Genomic DNA, 27,214 nt, shown 5'->3' on the forward strand with positions numbered 1-27,214 from the left:
TGTGCTTCCCAGGCTGACCTCAAAATACTCAGGGTGGTTTCACAAACTCTGGTCACCACAGGGACCTGCTGGGGATTTTAGAAAGGTTCATTTAGTAGATGATGCCTAGGAATTGATGAAAACCTTGTTTTAGGGACAAGCTGGCATCTTGTGGCAGCAGTCCACAATTACAGAAACCAAGTGATCCCACCAGCAGTTCCAGTCCCAGAGATAAAGCAGGGGCATTATCTGTTTATTTTAGGAATGAGCCTCATCATGTGCCCCCCCCTGTCTTCAAGAGGCAAAAATCTCCTTCTGTTTTCACAAGCATCACAGACAATTCTTGGTACATCTCCCTGTTTCAGGACAGATCAGCCTCCATCTTAAACTCATTAAACATTTTTCCCACATATCTTTTATCTCTTCCACTCCACCCTTTATTTCTGCCCTTTTGTTGTTTTACCACCACGAGCTTTCAGCTGAAGTTTGAATGGATTCAAACTAGAGGAGGGGAGATTTAGATTGGATGTTAGGAAGAAGTTCTTCCCCATGAGGGTGGTGAGACCCTGGCACAGATTGCCCAGAGAGGTGCTGGAAGCCCCATCCATCCCTGGAAGTTTTTAAGGCCAGGTTGGACAGGGCTCTGAGCAACCTGAGCTGCTGGGAGGTGTCCCTGCCCATGACAGGGGGGTTGGAACTGGATGATTGTAGAGAAACAAGACATCCAGGTGACTCGAGTTGCCAAAGAGTGGGTGTGAGTCCACTTGTGCCTGATTAGGGCAGGCCCTTATTACCAGGGGGCCAATAAAGGTGGGACACACACCTACAGAGGGAAGCTCACTCTTGTGCAAGGCAATGCAGAGGCCAGCAGCTCCTCGAGCCTCAGGAGCAAGAAAGGCTCCTCCTGCTACAGGTGATCTTAAAGATACCTTCCAGCCCTGAAAATTCTATAATTCTATGATGTGGCTTCTCTTCTTCCCTGTGTATAACTCCCCTTAACACACATCCACACTTTCTGTAGCTACTTTAAGATTCCTTCAGAAATCCACCTCAAGTCTCCTAACAAGACTTGACGTGGCATCACCCAGTGGTAACCAGAAAAATTAAAGAAAGAGTCTGTGGAAGACCTTTTTTCTTTTACTGCTGAAACAAACAGCCTTTGTAAACACAGTGTAAAAAGCAAAGATCTCTTCAAGGATGTAATTTACAGTACCTTTTTTTGCACGATGCCATATTTTAACTGTGGTGTGTTACTAAATGTAAAGCTCTGCATTTTCCATTCTTCACTGAAGCAAGAAAGAGTAGAGCCAAATAAAAGATTTTTTAATTCCTATTAAAAAAAAAAAAAGGGAGAAGAAAGAAAATATCTCATTGTAAAAACAAATCCAAACCACAGGTATATTTTCTCGCAGTAATTTGTAGAAAAGAAAGGAGGAGTGTGGAAGGGGAATGACTAACCCACTGTAACCACCCTTTTCTGTTTTATACATACTGTAAATAGCAACACTCAAATGAAAAGGAGCAATTTTTTCCTTTTCCTGCAATATTCCTTCAATTCACAGTGCTGTGTGCCACTCAGCATAGGAAACTGTTCATACAGATCAGCTGGGGCACAGTTTCCCATGAAAGAATTACAGATTATTTCCTTAAATTTAACAGCTAGAAGAACATCTACTAATGGTTACATTAGGGAGAAAAGGACCCTACTGGACACAGTGTAGGGAAAAGGCAGCCTGTTTTCCCTGTTTTTCCTGTTTTCCCTGTCAGAATTATTGGGGTGAGATAAATATTACTCCAATGTTTGACTGCTGTATGTTGGATGGCAAAACAGCACATGGCAAATCCAGATCTTGGCCCTGAACAACTGCAGACTGGTACCATGCAGGAACTGCTAAACTGAAGAAATGACATTTATGTTAAAGTAAAGCTGAGTAAATAAGAACAGGCTGCTCAGTGTTTGCACAGTCACTTGGACATCTTTGATCTAGAAATGAAACTGGAAGACACTCATTATGTTTTCTGTTTGGTTTGGGTTTTTTTTTCCCCCTCTCTGTTTGAATGGGAAGGAAAATATTTGAAGTATTTAATGGTTCCATGTCTGCTCAAAATGTGGAAGGGAGGCAAGGGAGAACCAGTGATAAGGGAATAATAAACTTGTTCTGAACCACTGTCTATTTAAAGGACTGAAGAATAAGGACAGGAATCACTAACAAGAGGAATCAATCAAATAATACAAGCTTCATTAATTAAAGCTATTATTGGTGCTTCAAGGGGGTTGATGATGCATTTTGGCATGTTCTAATGGTATTTTCCTGAATTTTGGACAGGTATTCCTACATTATTTTTCCACCTGAATATAGCAGAAGTTAAATCACACACAAACATGCAACACAGAGCTATCATTGCAGCTTTGGCTAAATTAACTGTCACAGGATTCTCACACATCTGATTGTATTTTAATCATAGTGAGTCTTACTTTTGCAAGAGAAATATCAATTGCCTTTGGTACAACTTGAAGCATAGAGAGTGTTGAAAGATCTGTGTTCCTACAAATATCTCCAGTTATTTCCTCATCTTCAACATCAACTGAAAGAAAAAAAAAATAAAAAAACAGATATGTTGGATCAAAAAAAGTTGCTTAGTGACAGAGGGTCAGCAAGAAAATTAACATTTTCTTGTCATCTTTCTATAAAAAAGAAAATATAGCCAGAAAGGACAGATAAAAAAAATGAGAAGCCATTTTTGATTGCTTCTCAATAACTTCTTTACAATCTTACCCAAGAAGTTAATAGCAAATCAGCTGAGAGAATCATCTAAGAGAAGCAATTTATATTTATTTGGTCACAGCTCTGAAGAATATACTGGCAAAACCCAAACTGAAAGTTGACATAACTTACCTAATTCTAGGACATCTTTCATCTGGTCTTCTTTATAGCAAGTGGATGTTGGAGACTTCCTACAATAAAATTAATCAAAAAATTAATGACTAAATTTTCACTTTTAATGGGAACAGTTGTTTAAATAAACCAGAAGGAGTCTGCCCACATAGATATGATTTTATGCATATATTTTATGATTTTATATGTATATATACACACACATGGGATTGGTTTTCATCTTAGCTTTTAGGATTTCCTATAAAAAGGAGCTCAGCTTCACCAACATCTTTATCTGACAAAATAATTGGTGTTAAAGCAAAAACTTATCCAACAGAAGAAATCTGAACTTCAGGAATCCACCAGGAAAGGCACTGAGCACAGAGTAATACACTGCAATCGATTCAGGATTTACATCCTGCTTCAACATCAGTTTAATTTCATTTCTGTGATTTCAGTCTATGGCAGGTCCTGCAAGCTCAGGGACAGATTTTTTTACTGCCCTGAAATTCAAGTGAGGACATGAATGTGTGTGGCTGCCTCTCAGTTTGAAGGACCAGGACATGAAAACCAAATCCTCTGACAGGAATCAAGATGAAATTGAAATATCTAAATAAGAAATTTAATATATTTATTAATAATGAAAATAAATAAAGTTAAATTAAATTAAATATATTTTAAATGTATTAAATTAAATATAAATATATTAATAATATTACATTAAACTTAAAAATTAATAAATAAATATAAAAATAATAATAGATACCCAGTACTTTTCCAGTCTACTAATAGGTAGCAGTTATTCAACTGCCCCTGTGATTTCATTGTTCACTGCATAAATACCAGGCTAAAAAATTAATATAAACAACTACTAAAAGGACAAAGAATTTACACTTGGCTGTGAAGTCAGAACTTAAATAGAATGTTAGATTTTTGGGCATGAGATGTGTTTAGTCTTTCCCTTGATGTACCAAGAGGAATTCAGAACCAAGGAAAAGTTTCAAATAACTGATGTAAAAAATGGTCTTTTTTTTTCCCCTTTTTGTTTTTCCCCCTTCTTTTTTTTTCAAGAGAGCAATGCCACATCATTGGCCTTTGGCAGAAAGGTATTACACAGATAAACTTTTCAAAAATAGTATGGAATATTTTCCTCAGCAACATTCTTTCTATGCATGATACCATTATAGCAACAACCACTGCTATATCACATACTTTCCATTAACCTAATTTCCTTTTTCAGTGTGTGAAAGATGAATAAAAACAGAACACAGACATTTCATGCTCAGGACATTTCCAGTAAAAAGCATTTTGTCACCTTTTTAATTGATGGTCTTTGATCCTAAAAGAAAAGAAACACTTCTTTTCTCTGTAAACAAACTGAAGAATTTGTGCAATGAGATCTGGATGGCAACAAGTCAGAAAAGATAGAATGGAAATGAATCACCCCGTGTTACTGAGGATGTGGGGTAAAAATAAATAGGATGCCCAGAAAGTCAATAGAAATAAGAAGATTGAGAGGAAATTTGTAAAATGGCATAAATAGTCTGGTGCTGAATAGCACAGTATTTATTAATAATGTGATACAGAGTTAGACATAGCTGACTTTGGTATATCTTAAAATACAGTCACATCACCTTTTGCTTTTTGCTTATACTGAATTTCAGGAGAGATTTTATTCTGCTAGCTACTAACTAGTTTTCATCTCTCCTGGTAACAGAAATTAATGATAATGATAAAGTAATTTAATGATATTAAATTTCCCCGTTTTTCTGCCAAGTAATCACGTCACTTTACTGCACTTATACATAAACATAATCCACATTTTTGGCTTGTCTGAGACTGCACACTATTGCCTCGATGTTTTCTAGAGAATAATCTGTTTCTTCCTAGGTCATAGAGTCATAGAATTGGCTGGGTTGGAAGGGACCTCAGAGATCATCAAGTCCAACCCTTGATCCACCGCTGCAGTTCCCAGCCCATGGCACTGAGTGCCACATCCAGGCTCTTTTGAAATATCTCCAGACACGGAGAATCCACTACTTCCCTGGGCAGCCCATTCCAATGTCTGATCACCCTCTCCAGAAAGAAATTCTTTCTAATCTCCAACCTAAACCTCCCCTGGCACAACTTGAGACCCTGCCCTCTTGTCTTGCTGAGAGTTGCCTGGGAAAAGAGCCCAACCCCCCCCTGGCTCCAACCTCCTTTCAGGGAGTTGTAGAGAGTGTAGAGTCAACTCATTTTGACCTAGGTTTGCAAAAACAGAACTCTTAACACTTTAGAATGCAGCCCTACAGGTTGGAGCAGCCTATCCAGCCTCAGCTGCTGCCCCACAAGGGTTTGGGTGTCCTATAGATTCTATAAATACCATATCTCTTGGCTTCATTCATGTCTTACATACCTTAGCATCTTAAATAACACCATAACACTCTCCCTGAAAGTGTTACAGGCCAGGATGGATGGGGTTTGGAGCAACCTGGGCTGGTGGGAGGTGTCCCTGCCCATGGAAGAAGGGTTGAAACTGGATGATCTTAAAGGTCCCTTCCATCCCCAGCCATTCTAGGATTCTATAAAAATAAAGTCAACCATACTACAATTCATGCATAACTCACCTGGCACCAGTTTTTGTAACATTATTGCTTTCTGGCAAGTGACAACTATTTTGATTCTACACCCATTCCAGGAAGAATCAAGCCTGGGATGCTTTGAATTCTCAAGGTACAAGGAAATTCCCATCAAGCTAAGGAAAGTGCTGACACCAAAGATTGATGTAGGGTGTTTTCTGGTTAAGTGGGGTATTTTTGCAGGTGTAGACTCCCTCCTGAAGGAGAACATGTGCTTCTCAAAACCCTGTCAGGACATTTATTGCAATTTCCACTTCAGCAGATGGTTGCTGTTCCAGGGAAATTTATTGTACACATAAAACCATACAGTTATAATACCAAGGAAGGGGGAAGCCATACGTCATGGCAGAAAAACGGGGCAGGAAGAAAATATATTTCATTATAAACATACTATATGGGACTTTCTCTAAATATTTAAACATTCTGACCTTCATGCATTGCAGAAAAGCTGAACTCACAGAGACAGCACAATAATGCAGGTACATTCCACTATTTCCTATTTATACTGCCATACACAAGAGGTCAAATAAACAAAGGGAACTGAAAATAAACACTGCTCACCAGTGGCTTTAAGGTGACTGTCAGTAAAACTTATTTTCTCTGCCTGATTACAACAACTTTTCTACTGCATATAAATCCTTGCTGCATCATAGAAGCATAGAACTGGCTGGGTTGGAAGGGACCTCAGAGATCATCAAGTCCAACCCTTGATCCACTACTGCTGCAGTTCCCAGCCCATGGCACTCAGTGCCACATCCAGTCTCTTTTGAAATAGCTCCAGGGATGGAGAATCCACTACTTCCCTGGGCAGCCCATTCCAGTGTTTTATCACCCTCTTGGTAAAGAAATTCTTTCTAATATCCAACCTAAACCTCCCCTGGCACAACTTGAGACCCTGCCTTCTTGTCTTGCTGAGAGTTGCCTGGGAAAAGAGCCCAACCCCCCCCTGGCTCCAACCTCCTTTCAGGGAGTTGTAGAGAGTGATGAGGTCTCCCCTGAGCCTCCTCTTCTCCAGGCTGAAATAATTTAGTGGCAGAAGGATGCTTAAAAGTCACAACAGAATCCTACAGTCTTGTGCTGTTATGATATGTACAGACATGCAGGACATCCCTGGTATAGTGAGTAAGAGAAGCAGAACAGGTAAGAAAAAAATAGACTCTGCTACTGTTTGTAAAAAGGTAAAGGAGACCACTATACACAATGCTGCTTGCCACTGTTTGGGGTAAAATTATGAAATCAGAATTATTAAAATCTCTTGTAAAGGTGCAAAGAAAACTATCATAATCAATACCAGGCAATGCATTTCTATGGAAAAAAAAAGATCTTGTCAAGAAACTTAATACAAATTCTGTCATGCTTGCATGTCTGTTGACAAAGTAACAGAGGTCATACACTTAATTTCTCCAAACTTCTTTTTTTGTTAAGTACTGCATTTGATTTGATTGGCACATTAGCAGTATAAAAATTAATTCACAAAGAGATGGCTCACTGACAGCTATAAAGAAGATAAATGAAAAAAAATCACCACTGAAAGGGTGTCATGGTTTTAGCCAATAAACTCACAGACAAATCTGCTTTTGTCCTGCTGAATTTTAAGAACTGTAGCAACAATTCAGGAGAAAACTTCATCTCTGCTGGGGAGAAGGTTTTTATATGAAAAAAATATAATTACAGGCTGAGCTATGAGATGGCTTGAACTGCATGATGAGTTGGACTCATTTGAACAGAATGCTGATAGTGAATGAATATTTATCTTCAGCTATAAAACCAGCCCCACTCTAATGAAAGTCTAGCTCCTTTATTCATGCTGTACACTATGAACATTTTTTTGGTGCAACATCCCCACACTGGAACGTGTGGAATGCTCAAGGGGCCCAGTACCACTTGTGTGAACTGACCATTACATTCAGCAACTCAAAACACTTGTCAGCAAAATAAACAAGTATCAGTAAAATAAAATAAAACAGGGAGCTAAAATTCCATTAAATAAAGATGCTTCCAAGACAGCTGAGTCACTATGTAAAGCCTTGAGAGGGGTTCCCCAGGCTTCAACACTCAATCAGTTTGTATCACTGGAGGTGAATGCAACTTCTCCATTTTATTTCTCACATCTAAAGTACCTACTCTGGTTTCAGCCTTCATCTTTTATGATATTTATTTTTAAGGATGTGTAATTTTCATGGCCTTGCATTTCCTTTTAGAAAGCTCCTATTTCTAACAGTGCAATCCAACAGATTTTGGCAAAATAAATGATCTTCCTAAAAGATAATATCAAATGTTAGGTTGTTAAAAAAAAAAAAAAAAGGGCTTGTGCTTAGGGGGCCAGTTCTCTTACCTCATTTTATTATGAAAACAAAAAAATGAACTCATAAAAGCCTATTTGTGAGCACGTGTAACACACAAAGAAGGCTTCTCTCCAGCTAAAGTAATCTTAGGGAGTGAAACATGTAGGAGGCCAAAAATTCCTTGTGCTACCTGCAAACACTGATTGTTTATGAGGCACAGATAATTTCTCATCCTGCTTCCTAATGTTGCTCCAGATGTCCATGTGTGGACACAGTGAAAGGAAATGGTGTGAATCTCTACCACTAAAATAGGATGTATACAATCTGTTCAATCATCTTTACATTTGAGAGGATCCAGAGTCCTTCTGTATTTGCAGGAACAATTCAATTGCAAATTCTCCATTGACCAAGTGGATTTTAGGGAACGGGCTGGACCTTCCCAGTTTTACATCCTTTCCAAAAATAAAGTAATGATACAGAAGTCATTTGCCATTTCCAGTAATTGCAAAGTGCTTCTTCCTATGGGGTGTTGGAAAAATACTAAAAGGGCAAATGGCAGCACACACAGATGTTATGTCGAAGGCTCTGGTGCCATAAATCCATTGGCACAAAAGAAAAGTCACAATAGTTATTTTTATTTTAGGTTCTTTTTTTCCGGTCCAAGCATTATGTTATAAAAGGTGTTATGCAACTCCAGAATCTTGAAGGTTTTCACTGCTGAGTGATTTGGTGACTACAATCTCTCTCTTTCTTTGGTGTATGGGCTAGTTAAATCCAGAGTCCCCAAAGATGAGCACTTTTTGTTTGGCAGCCATTCTTCTGATTGTCAATTGCAAGACTCAGATACAGACTCACTCCCCTGCTGGCAGCAGAGCACACTTCCAGAAAGGTTTGGTTATTCCCCAAGGAAGATGCTGATTTGACTATTCTTACTGGGCTTCCTGCCTCCAAAGCTTCACTGAAACATTGACAAAAGCCTGAGATGACACCACACTCTTCTTCGTGGGCCTTAAGGACAATGCCTGGTGCTCCACATAGATCACAGACAAAAGTGGAAGGAAACATGCAAAGGTAATTCACTATTGGGTTGCTCCAAGTCTGCATTCCTTTCCATTCTTTTATCTGAAATGTTGCACACTGACTAAACTCCCATTTCCTACCAATGCCACCATTGCCCTACACATCCTCTTCCTCTCACAGTGGGAAAAAATGTGATGAATTCCTCAGACATTGCTCACACACTCTGCATGTCACTGAGTATGCTGGCATATACTCAAATCATTTTGGGTTTGCTGATTTATTTTGAACAGGTTCTAGTATATAAATATATGGCCATCTGACCTCAGACCTCATTTCATAGAATAGGCCATCCAGGTGATGAATGCTTTTAGGAACTGTTCAGCATCTTACAGGATCAAAACTTTATTGCCTACCAAAATTAAAGATATTATTTTAGACAAGGCAGTCTTAGCTGACACACCAGTTTTGTGTATAACAGTAAAACATTACAGTCCACTGGGCAAACAGTAGAGACATAAATATTCACTGTTCCTAGAAAACCTTCATTTACACCGAAACGCACAGTGAGAAAGACTGGAGCCAATCATAAGTGTTGGCAAAATTATATAAATTAAATAACTTTGCTGAAACTCTTTTTCATTTAAGTTTGAAGTTCAGCTTTATTTAAACTATTCAGTTAAAACTGAATAAAAAATATTCAGTACTTTTTACATAATGTGACATTCATATATTAACCATCACTAGTTTCTGCACTGTAGTTTCCTGTTTCAGTGATACCCATATTTAAAAGAGGGCAGTTGTTTCAGCTCTTATTCCTGTCATGACCAGAAACACAGAGCAGCTAAAGTTGGAAGGGAGCTTCAACCTTCTGATGAGAGAGAGCTGGCTCAGCTAGTGCAGGTTGCTCAGAGCCATTTCAAATCACATTTTGAGCATCTTTAAGGATGGAGACAGAGCAGAGTCCCTGAGCAACCTGCTTCAGCATTTCCATCCTCACAGAAAAAGTTTTTTCTTGTGTTTTAACTGACTGTCTACAAACTGTAGTTCAGTTTGTTCCTACTGCCTTTTTTTTCTGTCACAGCACTGCTGAGAAGAGCCTGGCTGTGTTTTCTTCACTTTCTCCCTAAACCTCACCATATATTTCTACATATTGGTATAATCTGCTTTAATCTTTCCAGTTGAAGGTAATTGCTCCCTGCTCCAGGTACCAAGTACTTCAGCCTCTTCTATGTCTTTTGTCACCTGCACCCCTGCCCCATTCAACAGAAGGTCCAGTTTCCTAAGTCTGCCTTTTCCTGCTGATGTACTGGTAGATGACCTTTTTATGTCCCTTCCCATCTCTCACCCTATTAATCTCCAGTACAGACTGGATTTACAGTCTCTATACTGCTGCCAGGTCACCTGACCCTTCCTCCACTTCTTTTATTCTTCAATTTTGTGTTTCTATTTTCTCAGAAGCTCCTTCTTCACCCATTCAGGTCCCCTCCTGCATCTTTTCACCCACTGCATCTCAGGCTGGACTGTTCTTCAGCTTGAAGGAAGCAATGCTTGAAGATCAACCACCTCCCTTGGACTCCTTTTAGACCTATGTCCTTTATTTCTTTTTTTTTTTTTTTTTTTTTTTTTTCCAGCAGGTCCCTGAACAGGCCAAAGGTTACTTTTCTGAAATCCAGAGTTGTGACAGTGCTGCTTGCCATGCTATCTCCTCTCCTCTCATCTCATGGTTGCCACAGCCAAACCTGTTCCCACCTTCCATACCCCCTACCAGTTCTCCCTTGCTTATAAGGATACTGCCTAGAAGAGTAAACCTTTGCCAATTCCTTATCCTCTGTCTCAGGGAGTTATCATCAGTGCAGTCCAGAAACCTTCTGGATTGCTTGTGCTCTGCTTTGTTGCCTGTGCTGACAGAAGGAACATCAAATCTTGATCTGGACCTGTCCAGGAACTCATGGCCAACATTTTCTGCCAATGTTCTAATGTAAATCAGCATAGCTCGTGACCATAAAATGGTTTATTCCTGTTAATAACAAAAAAAAAGTATGAATATTTAAGGATAATAACATTTTCAAAATGTTATTTTGAAGGTCTCACATATGTAAAAGAAAAGAAGAAACCCTGCATGTATTTTTAAAGAACTTAGAAGGACTTTTGAAGAAGATTAATATTTTGTTTTCCTGTTAGGATGCCCTACCTCCATTAAAGTAAATTTTCAGGGACTTTTTATTAGAACACATGAAAGGGAGAAGGTAGGAATGTTGAGTAACCAAATGGGTTCATCTCTAGTGGTCTCCATCCAGGATGAAGAAAGCCATAGCTGGTTCAGAAAGTAAATTCACTCCTTGTCAGTCTTAATCAGAAATGCAGGCAGCTGAAGGAAGGTGCCTTTTCTATAGGAACATATATGCCTTACCACAGAAAATTAGACTGACTTCATAACTGTACTATAAAAGCCATTTTGATTTTGGAGCAAAACACACTAAAACACTGAGGAGACATTTTGCAGTCAGTGGGCTTGAAACCGAAAGTAAGAGGGCATTTGGTAAACTGTAGTGAGAAATGTGCTGATGTGATTTTATAGTGCATAGAATCAAGCCATGAGCAGCAGGTGAGTGTTCTTACCCTGTATTAAGTGCAAGAAAATCAGAGAAGTCCTTAAATCCATGGATGAAACATAAAACAAACCAATAAAATCTAACAGTAAAACAACAGCAAGATTTCAGAGCAGGGAAGATAAAAATACAAGCAGACAACACAAACTTTAGACAAAAAAAAAAATACCCAAAAGAACATGAGAAATATTTAGAAGTATTTTAACAGAGGTGAATATGTAGCAAGGAACAGGAAAAAAAACCCAGTCAAAAATCAACTTTATCTATGGATAACAAGGCAGGAAAAAAGTTATTGGAAGGGGAATATAAGGAAAAAACTCATAAAACTAAGGACTACTAGAAACTGGAATACATTCTCAGGGGAGAGGTGTCACTCGACTCATTTAGACTGGACTAGACAAAACCCTGGAAAAAGTGTTACAGCAAATACATAGAGAGAGTAATGAATAATCTGCCACAGAAACAAATGACCTTAAAAGGTCTTTTCCATCTGTAATTTCTAAGATTCTATGAAATATGAGTAATGTTCCAGTAAGGAACTTGGTAACTATGACAATTCCCTAACCCAACCCATTTGTGTTAGAATGCAAAGCACTGCTCAAAAAAAGGCTTATTACCAAATAATGAGTGATATTTTGGGACCCAGTAAAGAGTGCCCAGTTAAAGCACATTCAGTTGAAAGTCTATAGCAGGAAGAGGTATTCTGGCTCTCAACTCCCTGGCTCTTGCTTTTCTGGTGGTGGAGCTGAAGTACATCAGAGATACTTAGGTTTTCCTTGGAAAAGACATCTGAAGCCAAGCTACAGCCATAAACCAGCCCCTAATGTCTAAAATATCCATCTGTACTGGCAGCCTGCTGAGAGGAAACCACTAGCTCACACCCAGCTTGTAGCCAAGACTGATGGCAAGGCAAAGGAGGGCATGGCAGACACAGTGAGAAGAACAGGATGAGCAGTGATTGCTGACAATGAAAGGATGACTGGAGAAGCAATTACCTCCTCTGCTCCTTATGGATCTCTGCCTTTGGACAATGGGATCCAGCACTACAGCCTGTTGCTCACTAATGACAGGAGGAAATTTTTCCTTAATGTAATGATACTCCCATTTCTTTTTGCCTTTCTAATAGCTTTTTTTTATTTAGCTTCTATGCTACTGGCAAGGCAGACTTAACTTCAGGTCCTGATGCTGACTCCTTTTGTTCCCTTAGCTCTCTGCTTTCTGCTTCACACTTTTTTCTCTTTTCATTGCTCTGATTCTAGTTTCTGTGTTTCCTTTTTTTCTTGCAACTAGGGAGGATGGTTTATACATGAAAACTAGAAGTTCAAGTGTCTCAATATGTTGCTCTTCTCAACAACCACAAGTGAAACTGAGGCCTACAGACAATATCTGCCCATCTAATTCAGTGTAAGATGGTTCCACCACACTTCAGAACTGGTCAGTCAGAACAAAGCTGAGATTTACTCATTCAGAAACTATTCAGCTGAGAACTGGAGGGTTTCCACACCACTACCACACCTTACACTGCCAGAATTAAGGGGCATGGAGAACTAGGAGAGCACTTCAACTTCAGAGGCTGCAGGGACAACAACTGGAGTGTGTTTCTGGAGCTGAGACAAAAGAACTGTTTCTCAGCTGCTGTGAAGTGGTTTTACTTGCCTTCCCCAAGTTTATTTGCTCATTCTGTGAAACATGGGGAAATCTTGACCTTCTGATAGCATTTAGCCCTCCCAAATAACTCGCTCTTCATGATGGCTTTTCTGAAAAAGCAGTAAGAGGTTTTAAACCAAGGTCAACTTCAACAGCTATTTATTCTTTATTCTGTGTGCTCTGTTTATTAATAAATCCTTCTTTTAGGGGATTCAGCATTAAAGAGAAGCACAGAATGGCTGAGGTTGAAGGGATTTGAAGGCCGTGTGGTCCAACTTCCCTGCTCAAGGGAGGGTTGACCCCATCTCAAGGTATTAAAAGGTGGCAAAGAACCTTTCCTCACTGCCATTCAAGGCTCTGTCCAGGTTAAAAAGGCTCAGGGAAGTCTTTAATAGTTTGCTGTGTTTCATCTTAATATGTTCCTTCAACATTGCCTCATTGGGAGCATTTCAACAAAATTGTAGCTTCAGGCACAGCAACTTTTTAATTGGAATATTGGACTGTTCACCTGAGTTGTGCATTTTTAAACATTTTTTTTTTTAATTCCCTTGAAATATTTCAAAATAAAAAAAGTATTTAAAGTTTAAAAGTAGTGAGTCATCCACATTTTCTTTGTGCCTTGCACACAACTCACACTACTGAGAGCAACAAGGACTTGACATAAATAAGAACATTAAGAAATACTCCTTTAAGAATAAACCATAAACAAGAGCATCAAAATTACCTGAAATTATAGATGAGGTTTCAAATTTTCCACTGAAGTGACACTGAGTCAGAAATGTAATTTTTAATTTGTTAAGTTTAAAAAAATTGCTGTTAAGGAGCATGGAGGAGTCACTGACATAATTCTGTACATGTGTGTGTAGTTTGGTCTCAACATACAAATATTGCATTATGTATTTGTCTCCATGTGTTCTTGGAGAAATATTTCTCACTTCCTAAACCTTAAGGGTTCTCCAGTAAAACAGTAGGAGTTCTGTATACACTGTATTAGTTTATATAAGAAGAAAACTTAATCCACCCTCTGCAGAATAAATTCACATAGAAAAGTACCATAAACTGATTGACTCTTAATTACTTTCCCTGCCTGAGTTCTCTGTCAAAGAAACTTTTACCTTTCCTTATTTACTTCATGTATTCCTGACTGCACTATTACACAGTTTAGGCAGGAAAGAATAAATATATTGTGGCCACTGAAGTTTTATATCTAAAGTATTTAAAGCTAAAGCCATGGAATATGAAAAGTCACACATCCATCTCCTGAGAAAAATAAGTTTAAAACCCAGATTGAAATACTCCTCTTTTAAGAACTCCTGCACCTACAGCTTCTACCACCAGCTGTTGCCAACACCACATCATAGATGGTATAATAAACAAAACAAGATGAATAAAGGATTTAAACCAGCTGCTGTTTATTGGCAGCTGAGGATACATGAAGATTTGCTGCCACCTATATACTACTCTTTATTATTTAAAAATAAATTCTTTTTTAAATAGGCATTTGGGTTGCATCCACAATTAAATCTCAGTAGGTATTCAAACTGTACAGCATATTCTACTCTTTTTATGGGATAAATACTCATAACATGGAAAAGAATACACTCATGAAACAGAGTTATGGCTGTCCTAACAGAACAAAAATTTCTGCAGTAATTCAAGGAAGAAAATAATCCTTTTGCTCTAAGCCTTTGTGAACATTATTCTCCATTTTTTTGGATATGAATTCAGGTATGATATTGCCAGGTACTATGCAGATAAACAAAGATGCTGGTGAACAAATTGTTCTTTAACTCCATCTTTCTGTGATTAAGGGAATGCAGTGCATTTGGCACCTATGTCTGCAAGGGGATCAACATTAAGTCCTGAGTATACTGAAAAAATAAGAAGCTGTTTTCTATTAAAAGTTAATATTTTATTACAGTTATGAGAAATTAGGTAATAACTGCAGTTAAGCACTGGACTTTCAAACCACCACTAGGGTAACCTGAATTTAAAATAGATGCTCTTAGAAGTAGCAGCTCAATAAACAAGCAAGGACTACATCTGTATCATTAATCTCCAACTGAGACTCATTCATTAATTTTATTCCATTTTCCTAATAAGAAACACAGACTTGTGGCAATAACAATGCAAATAAATGAATTTCCATTTTTTTCCCTATCTCTGCTGGGTTTATTGGTCTGTCATTCTGGAAAACTCAATGAATGTAACTCTTGAATTACACAGCCTGCTTTGCAGGCAAGCATTTAATTTGGGTCACCACAGAAATCCAAATGCCTCTTCAGTGTCAAGATGGCAAAATGGTATCTATTTAAACAAAGACAGTACCTCCAGTTCTTAAAGATAAATTTGTAAAATAATGTACTCAGAGGACTAACTTCATGTTGACACTGAAAGGTTGAAATACCAAGTTACCCCTGTGCACACACTTCATGAAGAAGTAGTAAAAAATTGATAGAATCATAGAATCATAGAATTGGCTGGGTTGGAAGGGACCTCAGAGATCATCAAGTCCAACCCTTGAACCACTGTTGCGGTTGCTAGACCATGGCACTGAGTGCCACATCCAGTCTCTTTTGAAATATCTCCAGACACAGAGAATCCACCACTTCCCTGGGCAGCCCATTCCAATGTCTGATCACCCTCTCCGTAAAGAAATTCTTTCTAATATCCAACCTAAACCTCCCCTGGCACAACTTAAGACCCTGCCCTCTTGTCTTGTTGAAAGTCGTTTGGCGAAAGAGCCCAACCCCCCCCCCTGGCTCCAACCTCCTTTCAGGGAGTTGTAGAGAGTGATGAGGTCTCCCCTGAGCCGCCTCTTCTTTAGGCTGAACAACCCCAGCTCTCTCAGCCTCTCCTCATAGGGTCTGTGCTCAAGTCCCTTCACCAGCCTGGTTGCCCTCCTTTGGACCTGCTCCAGGACCGCGATATCCTTCCTGAACTGAGGGGCCCAGAACTGGACACAGTACTCGAGGTGTGGCCTCACCAGGGCTGAGTACAGGGGCAATAGATGATGAAGAGAAAACACAATCTTTCCTTTCATTAAAACATGGGAGTCAAAATACTGTGGTTCCTTTTTTTTCCCCAGGATATTTTCATAGCTAGGGATTTCTGCTCACTCAGTTTTAAGCATTTATTCAAGAACATTCAGCTTGTCTTCTGAAGCAGGGCAGTGCTTCTCATAGGATGCACAATGGATGCAAGCAGCCTGTATGCAACAAGAGTATTTTTTTCATGTAGAGAATGAAAAAGTTAAGCAAATAGAAGGGAAAGATTTCCATATTTTTAGTTTCTTATGGTAAATAAAAACAGAACTGCAGATGCCTGTGAATGAACTGTTCATCCTGTATATATTTTTCAGCTATTCATCTAAACACTTAATTAGCACTTATGTTGGAGGTGTCAGGTAGGAGTAACAATGGAAGAGGATCCAGACAAATATCTGCTCCCATATTGTGATTTCCCAACCCTCAAACTGCTGAAACTCTCTGGCCGAATCCTGACAGGCTCTTCTACACTGCAGGGTTTGGCCAAAGGGATACAAGTCTTTAAAGAGCCAAACCTCAGACTGTAACAATCAGTGTTTATTTGGAGTCTCACTTCCACTCTCTGTTAATTCCACTTAACTTCAGGAGAATCAGCAGTCCTGATGATTTCAGTGAGAGTTTTCAGGAGCTCAGAGCTCAGCATGCATCCAAACACTTTACTGGCTTCAACTCAAATCCTCTGGCAGGAATGTCCCTGTTTTGCTTTGGAAACAGACCGCATGGGCTCTGCTTAGGAAATAGCTCCCTCTTCTGTTCCTGACCAAACCGAACAAGTCCTCTGAAGGAAGAAAAAGGTTTCGAAACACTTAAAATACAGCAGAGGAGCAGAGTACCACAGAACCACTGCACAAAATGATGCACTGGGCAGGTCCCCATCCTTTCTGCTCACTGGTTAGGAAGTGTCAGCACATCCAGATATAGATGAGTTAAATTAGTACAAGAGATTTCTTGCTCAGACAGCTCTTCCCAAAATATTTATCCAGTCCAATATACCTTTGACACTTCTAAATTATGTACATTTATTCATTGATTACCAGATAACAAGAATACACTTACTCTCAGCTTGCTGGGGAGCTGTCAAAAGCCCACTGAAGTCATATTCTCTACCTCAATTAATGCTGAAAATGAAGAATAAACCATTCTGAAACTGGAAAGGATCAAGCAGGGGTTTAGCACTAACTTCTATGTTCTGTCACTCTATATGAAAAATAGAGTTGTATGGAATCAGAGCCTATTGCTTCCCCTTCCACAGTGACTTAGGAGCTGTCACTCTGCATTCAGAGTCATGCAAGACTTAAAAAATTCTTCCAGAAGCAGAAAATCAAAGGTAGATCTGCAAGCATCAGTTCCAGTTCAGCAAAAGTTGGACTTTGTATTGCAGGGATTGAGCTGTCAGCTCCATGGCTCAGCTTTCCAGTAGAGTTCATAATGAAGAAATGACCTCTTGGGGATTTTAGAACTGGAGTACTTTGGCCTGGTGCTCTAATCTTTTACAAATGAAGTTAGCTAATGCAGGTTAATAACTGTAGTGATTTTCAGTTGCTTTTTTTTGATCCCAAACAGAAAGGAAGTGTCAGTCCTGGCACATTTGCAGCTCCAGTAGATTACCAGTTTGCTAAATCCCATAGCCTCTGACACAGATGTGGAGAGACTTAATACATCATTACTTCTCTGTGATCTCAACAGGGTCTCAAGACATTCTGCCTCATGATTTAAAAGAAATTAAGCAGGAAAACAAAATAGTAATGATTTTTAAATTCTGTGGCTGCAGTATTAGCCTAGCAATGTGGCTTTTCAGCAGTTAAAAAAAAAAAAAGCAACAAATCTGGCTGCTGTTAAATTTAGTAAATCTACTTTCTGCCCCCCAGAAGGACATACTGGCATGTGCCTAAGTTTATGAGGCAGCAGCTGATATAAACCTGAAAATATTTCTACCAGCTATAACAGAGGCTCTAGCACTGTCTTGGCACCATGAGACCCACACATGGCTTCACTCCTGCCCTGCTGGGTGACCTGTAGTGTACAGGTTTCTCTCTATCTGCTTCATTTTTCCCATCTGTAGCATTGCCACAGTGATACTCACCCCCTGCTGACAAGAAATCCTAAAAAATGAGGCAGCAGTTTTTATTATGGAGATTTTATACATCCACAGGTGAGGCACAGCTGCCCTGCACTGCTCAAACCTAAAGCATCTTCAGGGACTCAGAATTCCAGACTGGTAAAACTCTGATGGATGACTCAAGATGAAGCATTTCAAAACTCAACCCAAGTCACAGCTCCACTATGAAGCCAGCTTTGTGATGTGGCAGCCTGGGTCCTACCTCTTTAGCAATCCCCAAATTAAACAAAATCCCACACATCCCACTCTTCTCAAAATTTGCACAGAAAATAATTTAAAAAAAAATTCTAAAAAAGAACCAATTAAGAGTATCAGAGAAAAGCCAGCAATATACAATTGAAGCTCACAGGAGGTTCCTCTAAATCTTTTGTATCGATGTGAAGCAATGCAGCACAATTAAAAAAATACTAAAAAACAAGGCAGAGCTGATTTTTGAGTACAGTACTTTGAGGCACAGCAGCTGTGTGGCTGCAGCACCATGGTGCATGGGGATGGAATGGGTTACCCTGTTCAGACACCACAGAGACTCTCTGTGGTCCAGCAGTGTGCTGGAAGCTGAACCAGCTTGCATGGGCAGGGCTTAGATATCTCAACCAGCTCATAGAATCATAGAATTGGCTGGGCTGGGAGGGACTTCAGAGATCATCAAGTCCAACCCTTGAACCACCATTGCGGTTGCTAGACCATGGCACTGAGTGCCACATCCAGTCTCTTTTCAAATATCTCCAGACACAGAGAATCCACTACTTCCCTGGGCAGCCCATTCCAATGCCTGATCACCCTCTCCACAAAGAAATTCTTTCTAATCTCCAACCTAAACTTCCCCTGGCACAACTTGAGACCCTGCCCTCTTGTCTTGCTGAGAGTTGCCTGGGAAAAGAGCCCAACCCCCCCCTGGCTCCAACCTCCTTTCAAGGAGTTGTAGAGAGTGATGAGGTCTCCCCTGAGCCTCCTCTTCTCCAGCCTCAACACCCACAGCTCCCTCAGCCTCTCCTCATAGGATCTGTGCTCGAGTCCCTTCACCAGCCCAGCTGCCTCCTTTGGACCTGCTCCAGACCTCAGTCTCCTTCCTAAACTGAGGGGCCCAGAACTGGACACAGGACTCAAGCTGTGGCCTCACCAGTGCTGAGTACAGGGTCAGAATCCCTTCCCTGGACCTGCTGGCCACGCTGTTCCTGATACAGGCCAGGATGCCATTGGCCTTCTTGGCTACCTGGGCACACTGCTGGCTTATGTTCAGCTTCCTATCAATCCAAACTCCAAGGTCCCTCTCTGTCTGGCTGCTCTCCAACCACTCTGTGCCCAGCTTGGAGCTCCCCATGGGGTTGTTGTGGCCAAAGTGCAGGACCCGGCACTTGGCCGTGTTGAACCTCATCCCGTTGGAATCAGCCCAACTCTCCAGTCTGTCCAGGTCCCTCTGCAGAGCCCTCCTGCCTTCCAGCTGATCCACACTCCCCCCCAGCTTAGTGTCATCCCTGAATTTGCTGATGATGGACTCAATCCCCTCATCTAAATCATCTGTAAAGATATTGAACAGAACTGGGCCCAACACTGATCTCTGGGGGACACCACTAGTGACCGGCTGCCAACTGGATCAGCACCGTTCAGCACCACTCTCTGGGCCCGGCCCTCCAGCCAGTTCTTAACCCAGCACAGGGTGCTCCTGTCCAAGCTGCGGGCTGACAGCTTTTTCAGAAGGATGCTGTGGGAGAGATATATATTTCCTCTTATGGAAATCTGTGTGAACTTGGCTGCTATTTGTTGTTTTTATCCCCTGAGGTTTTCTACAATGTTTAGAGGTAATCAGCACTGCTTCCTAAGCAGCAAGCAATGTCTCCATGGAACAACGTAGGTGACCCCCAGAGTTAGGAGTCAGCTGTGCTACTTAGATGTATAAGGAGTTTGAGTCCATACAGATCCTTTTTCATCATCAGAGAATATTTTGGGTTAGAAGAGATCTTAAAGATCACCCAGTTCCAACCCCCCTGCATGGGCAGGGACACCTCCCACTAGAACAAGCCCCATCCAACCAGGCCTTGAACAGTTCCAGGGATGGGGCATCCACAACCTCCCTGGGCAACCTGTGCCAGTGTCTCACCACCCTTACACTAAACAATTTCTTCCTAATGTCTGACCTAAGTCTTCCATCTTAAAACTATTACCCCTTGTCCTATCTCTACATGCTCTTATAAAAAGTCCCTCTTCAAGATTCCTTGTATGCCTCCTTCAGGTACTGACAGGATGTTACAAGGTCTATCCAGAGCCTTTTCTTCTACAGGCTGAAGCAGTTAAGAGGAACCAGCACCTCTAGAGTCTCTCCAGTGACCCAGAAAGGAGTCTCAAGTGCTTTGGGATGTCAAAAGTTAGTAAGTTAAATCTTAAACTTCTCTGCCTTTCAATGTCTTTATCTCTTCCAGCTAGTTTGCCTCAATGAAATAAGAAGGCATAACTCAGTCCTCCAGCAGATTTCCTCAACATTTTAGTATAATATTCTTACAAATACTCTTACCTGTGGCCTGACAAACGAGACTCTATTTTCCTGAGGGATCTTTCTCTCTTCTCTCTTCCAGACCCTGAATGTCTGTGAGAAGCACTCACTTTAAGGCTTTTTTCATGGCTGTCTGTACCAAAGCTTGAAACTGATTTTCTTTCTTCTGTCTTGCTCCTGTCTCTTTCGGACAGAAGTGCTGCTAAAGAGTCATCTGTACCTTTGGGGTAGTTCCTTAGTTTTTCAGAGGATGAACTTGTATTCAAGCTTGACAGATTCTTTGATGCCAACTCCATGTTTACTTGTGTTGGAGATCCTTTGCTTTCTTGCAGATCAGTACTTGGGACACATTGGTAATTTTCTTCATGTCCTTCACCCTTGAACTGTGCTGTGCTGCTCATGCTGGTGGGTTGTTTTGAGAGCTTCTTTTTTTGCAGATCCTAGAAATAAGTCATTAAAACCATACATTACAATTCACAGAATCACAGAATTGGCTGGGTTGGAAGGGACCTCAGAGATCATCAAGTCCAACCCTTAATTCAGCACCTTATAAAAAAATGGAAAGCAATTAAGCTCTGCAACTAATTTTTGGGCTAAGCACTTTGTTTATTATTAGGAATCAGGTTATACAGTAAATCAGACAAATCATTAAAAACTGCTTTCTTTTACTCAAGAACATCAACAAAATACCTTCTAAAAACTTAATTCTGGGGGTTGTACCAAACTGAGGAAACCAAGATACATCTCTGTTCCCAACTGCTATTGATTAACTGTGGGATTTTGGAAAAACCTGAATAGAAAAAACATTATAATGGATAAAAAAACCCTTTGAAAGCTATAGGTAGTGCTAAGGCAAGAAAGCAATTTTCCTAGGAAAATGGAAAATTCCCTCTGTCAGGAGACAGCAAGAATGGGAAAGATTTATAAAGAAATTTTGTAGCCAAAGACCTCTGGTGTGCAGGGGGTAATTGCATGCAGTAGTTATATCTGAAATAGTCTGATTTTTTGAACCACTTCCCTAATTTACCACATATTTTCAGATTTAATGGATTAACATGCAGAAATCATTTTAATATTATTTGCAAATTACTTTATTGCAGATACAACATCCATGGCCAAGCCAAATATTTTGTAAGTGTTGGAAATCACCTCTGGTGAGCTGGCTACTGGTCCAGCCATCATTCCTCTGACAATGAGACCAGACCTGGGCTTTGGCTTCTCCTTCACCATGGATTTCAGCTCCTCAGAAATCGTTGCTGTTTTTAAATCTTCTCGACTATCTTTTAACTTATCCCCATCAGAGGGTAAATGGGGGTTGGGTGTTGTCCCTGTGTGGCATTTTTCACTTTTGTTCTGATGTTTTCTGGATGGAAGGATTTTATCTGGTGGATTCTTGGCATCACCTCTGTAAGAAAGAAAACAGCAAATCTTCAAACAGCAAAATAGCACACAGCAAAACCAGTGAAAATGCTTCCTTGGCTAATTAAAACACTGCAGTCAAGTTACTTGTTATCTAGCAATGGTGCTCAAATAAAAACACTTTTCACTTAAAAATCTATAGGTAGATGTTTAGGATGTTATTTCAGTATCATACCAGACAGGTCCTAAGCCAACACCAGCAGTTTCCATTCCTTCTCCATCTACTTGGTTGCCAGTTTGGAAAATTGTTACTAATTTTGCTAACATCCTCAGTTACCTGAGTTACCTTTGAGCGATCCTACTGACCCCTTTTATAGAATCCCACAATCAAATGGTAGGGATTGGAATGGACCTCTGGAGATTAAGTCCAACCCCCCTGCCAAAGAAGGATCACCCTGAAGGTCACACATGTCACACTGAAACATAGAATCATAGAATCATAGAATTGGCTGGGTTGGAAGGGACTTCAGAGATCATCAAGTCCAACCCTTGAACCACCGCTGCAGTTCCCAGCCCATGGCACTGAGTGCCACATCCAGTCTCTTTTCAAGTATCTCCAGACACAGAGAATCCACTACTTCCCTGGGCAGCCCATTCCAATGTCTGATCACCCTCTCCGTAAAGAAATTCTTTCTAATCTCCAACCTAAACCTCCCCTGGCACAACTTGAGACCCTGCCCTCTTGTCTTGCTGAGAGTTGTCTGGGAAAAGAGACCAACCCCCCCCCCTGGCTCCAACCTCCTTTCAGGGAGTTGTAGAGAGTGATGAGGTCTCCCCTGAGCCTCCTCTTCTGCAGCCTCAACACCCCCAGCTCCCTCAGCCTCTCCTCATAGGATCTGTGCTCGAGTCCCTTCACCAGCCCAGTTGCCTCCTTTGGACCTGCTCCAGCACCTCAATCTCCTTCCTGAGCTGAGGGGCCCAGAACTGGACACAGGACTCGAGGTGTGGCCTCACCAGGGCTGAGCACAGGGGCAAATGTCCACATGAGTCTTGAAATTCTCCAAAGGAGACTCCACAACCTGTTTGGGCCGCCTGTCCCAGTGCTCCATCACCCTTACTGTCAAGTTTTCCCTCATACTGAGGTGGAACCTCCTGTGTTCCCATATTTATCCCTTGCCCCTTGTCAGGGCATCACTGAAAAGAGATCAGCAGAGAGTCTTTCACTCACTGTCCAGATGTAGAGCACTAATTTTAGTTCAAAAAAGAAAGATACCTTTGTGTTTGGGGTTTTTCCTTGACAATATATTTCTACAGTGCTATCAGTTGACATTTTTCCATATTTTTCAGGCAGCAACACAGGGTGTGGTTCACTTTCTGCTTGTTTTCCTACACATATATAATGCTCAGATCAAGCTTTTCTGAAAGGCAAGTGAGATTCACCTGCATCTGTGACCCTGACTGTACAATACTCTATTCCTTCCTTAAAAATACCTTTTAACAAATCATGTTCTTCTCTAAAAAAAAAAAAACAACACACCATTTCTGCCTCTAAAAAATAACAAGTCCAAACTTTCTCCATCAGGACCTATTTCTTTGGCTGTGTAATGAGTAGTTCTCACTTCACTGAAATGCCTTTTGTGCCAGTTGATAAATTTATATTTTGTGCAATCTGAAAATGCTTTTTTTTCAGTGACTGTCCTTGAACTTGCACTCTAGGATGTTTTTCTCCATCCTCTTTCACAGTAAAGCAGCTCAATGAAGAGAAACACCTTGAATCACAACAAGTTTTTCTTTTATTTACCCAGTTCAAAATTGGGTTTTTTTGAAATGGTGTCTTGTGTTGTGAAGACATGAAAATCACCTTTATTCTGGCCCAAACCAGGACAATATGTGAACTGAAAGGAGTGTGATCAGACTACCACAGAAACACATCCAATCTGCATGGTTGCACCTCCAAAAAGGAAAGAAAAAAAAGGCACTTCCAGGAATAAAAAAACACTTCCAGAAAAAAAAAGGCACCTCCAGAAAAAAAGAAGAGCCAGAACCTCCAGAAAAAAAAAAACAAAGGCACCTCCAAAATAAGAAAAAAAAGAAAAACATAAAAAGAAAAAAAAGAGGCACCTCCAGAGAAGAAGGGAAAAAAAAGGAACATCCAGGAAAAAAATAAGAAAAGGGCACCTCCAGAAAAATATAAGTATGTATATATAAGTATATAAATATATATATATCAATAAAAAATATAAATATGCATATATATATAAACATATTTATATGCATATATATATATATAAAAGACACCTCTAGAATAAAAAGGCACCTTTAGAAAACAAAAAAAAGGGCACCTCCAGGAAAAAAAAAAAAAAAAAAAAGGCACTTCCAGAGGTTTTGGTGCAAAAGAAGGCATCAAAAAATTGGTACAAACCCCACAGAGGGTTCAGACAGAAACCTGCCAAGCCCAGAATGTCACCGAGAAGCAAAGCAGGTTTCGTTGTGTGTGTTTGGGGAAGGTTTCCAAGCCTGTGCACACAGAAGTTTGGCTATTTCTTGTTATTTGCTTCCCGATTTTACTCGAATTGGTCATTTTCGGTTCTCCCCTGGCCAGGACGCTGCCCCCTGAGGGAAGGCGCCGGCGCCATGATGGAGGGGGGGGTGAGGGGGCCTTCCTCCCAGCCCCACACTGCTCCCCCCGCCATCACCACCACATTTTGTGGGGCTTTTCTTTGCCTCTTTACATTTATTTCCATTTATTATTATATACGTGAAGGTAATGAGCGTGTGGACTGCGGTTCCGCCAGGGAAGGGTTAATACCACAGAGCGCCCTCGGCTGGGAAAAAGAGAGCGGCCCCGCAGCGCAACACTTCCGCGGTGGACGCTCTGGCCCAAGGGCGAGCACTCGCTGCGCTGGTCCTCCGAGTCAGTACGCATGCGCAGAGCGGGCTATAAGTACCTGCGCGGCGGGGACGGGGCCGCCATTTTGTTGAGGGGTCAAGAGGGGAGGGGGGTGTGTAGGGCGCTTAATTCTGCTGCTGTTTGGTGTCAGAGAGGAGTTTTAGCGGCTTCCTCTGCCCGAGAAAGCTTTTCCCTTAACTAAGAAAGATGTGTAGAGACGGGAGAAGTTTGCCCGAGAAGGGAAATTGGGAAAAGTGCAGGGTCCTGTATGGCAGAGGGAGAAAATGAGGGAGGTGTGAGGCAGCAGCATGGGGCAGGGTGGTAAGGGGGGAGGGAGGATCACTGAAAACGTGGTAAAAACTCCTTAATAAGAAGTCAGCAATTCCTTTTTCACACTGCCTCCTTTTCAATTCTCCTCTTAGCTCGTAGCATCAATATTCAAATATTCTCTTCCTCTGTAAGGAAAAGCTTGCTGGGCTTCTGGAAGTGCTGATGCTCAGACCTTGCCACTAGAGGCATGGTGTGTGTAGGATGAGGTGTAAAATGAGATTAATTCCCCCAGACCTGAGGCAGAGTGAAGTGAATTGCTCTTTTTGTGTAGTTAGGGCTGTTACTACTCTTTGAGGTGCTAATGAAAGCATTCTAAAACCTTAGCTACCTGCTGTTTCCAGGTATTTTGCAAAAATTCAAATAACAATCTATGCTATGTCACAATAGAAATTGTAGGTATTAAGCCTGGCTTTTGACCTGTATTTCGAGTGCAGGTAGCTGGTTTATCATCAGAATATGCTGCAATTTGAGTATTTCCAATTTGGAAGGTATAAAAGCTCAGATTTCCCTGTGCTTCAGTGACTGAAAGACGTAATTGAGATTAGCAACCTTTGTAATTGGTAGGGAACATAAAAGCATTGTTGAAGGGTGGCTGGAAAAGGGGGGTTTAATAATAGGGAAATTTAAGCTTGAGTTATTAGGCTAATAAAAGTAGTGTGGCTGAATGGTTAAAAAATTAACACTACTCCCTTATTAGGAAGGAAAAAAAAAAATAAATTCCTAGGTAGAACACTACCTGTAGGCTTTGGTTTCACTCTCCTCAGGCACAATGGAAGCCCCATGCAGATGATCTTCATCCAAGCTGTCAGGTGGATGAGCTGTTGAGCTCTTATTTTGAGGAGCTGACAGAGCAGAACTTGAACTGATCCTTCTGGAACTCCCATGGCGCTCCAGGAAATAATTAGTAATAATTTCAAGAAGTGTCTTCAGTGGGTTCTCTTTTGCCTGTGCCAAAAAAAAATAAGTTCTTGGTGACTACTGAAACTCTTTTAAGTCTTGCTGCAGCCTAAGGTAGGATATTCTTTTTACACAGTAGTTAAACATACTTCCTACTAGAGATAGCTGCCTATGGGTTTATCTCAGCTGTACCAATACAAACAGCCCAGGAAACTGGAAGATGTCAGCTGGAGAGTATGAAGAGCTGGAAAGTGTTACATGAAGTAAGTGTGATAGGGAAGAAACAACCTGTTACAGTCATTCCTCACTTGCATTTTACCTAAACATTGCAAAGCGTGGGAACTGTGCTAAAAATGCCCCTTTTCTAATGTTACCTGGGCAGCTTCAGAAGTACGTGGAATGAAGAGCAAGTATTCTTAGTACCTGACTTAAATATTTATGGTTTAGTTTATCAGAACTTACCGAGAAGCATGAACTCTAGAACTCTACTCACATGCTTGGGGTAACTGCTAAGTATCAAGCAAGACAACACATTGTTACACTGTTTTCTAGGTACATAAACATCTCATTTAAAAAGCAACAACAACAGCAACAAACTTTATACCAGAAATACTTAGAGGCTGAGTGAAAAATGCTACAATGTCTGCTGTAGTCATGCAGCTCCACTGGGAGAGTTTTTTGAAATGAATTAATACAGAATAACCTCATGTTGCTTATGGTACCCTATGAGTGAGATAGAAATAGAAAGGACATTAATGGCCCTGGCATCAAGTAGTGCTGTCTATATTACATTTCAAATAATAAATACCAATTTTGATCTGCCAGGCCTTCTATAAAGTTGCAAATAGAGATGGGCATGTGAGGATACTTCCAAAATTGAATGCTGTAGGCATAAGGGCGAAAAAGTTGAAGTGAATAACTGCTCCTTCATGGGGATGGGCTCCAATCTCACTTCAGTGTTAACCTCTCCATTCCTCAGAAAACTGTCAGGGTGTCCACAGCAATTCAGCTTGAGACCTCTGCAGTCCTGACATACAACAGTCTTCA

The 27,214-nt window shown here is 40.6% G+C and overlaps 1 protein-coding gene across 1 annotated transcript in view; it reads right to left on the minus strand.

The window, feature by feature from the left end:
- The window catches only part of MINDY4 (MINDY lysine 48 deubiquitinase 4), an 84,991-nt gene that overhangs the window by 50,987 nt on the left and 6,790 nt on the right, over positions 1–27,214 (minus strand). The window contains exons 4-9 of the mRNA XM_008502212.2: positions 26,007–26,215; positions 21,841–22,096; positions 20,713–21,131; positions 2,877–2,935; positions 2,456–2,565; positions 1,193–1,309 (exon numbers count right to left, since the gene is read on the minus strand). Of these exons, the coding sequence (XP_008500434.2) occupies positions 1,193–1,309; positions 2,456–2,565; positions 2,877–2,935; positions 20,713–21,131; positions 21,841–22,096; positions 26,007–26,215 (1,170 nt within the window). The remainder of the gene's footprint in view (positions 1–1,192; positions 1,310–2,455; positions 2,566–2,876; positions 2,936–20,712; positions 21,132–21,840; positions 22,097–26,006; positions 26,216–27,214) is intronic.

Source organism: Calypte anna, chromosome 2, assembly GCF_003957555.1.
Source record: "Calypte anna isolate BGI_N300 chromosome 2, bCalAnn1_v1.p, whole genome shotgun sequence".
NCBI classification, from domain to species: domain Eukaryota; kingdom Metazoa; phylum Chordata; class Aves; order Apodiformes; family Trochilidae; genus Calypte; species Calypte anna.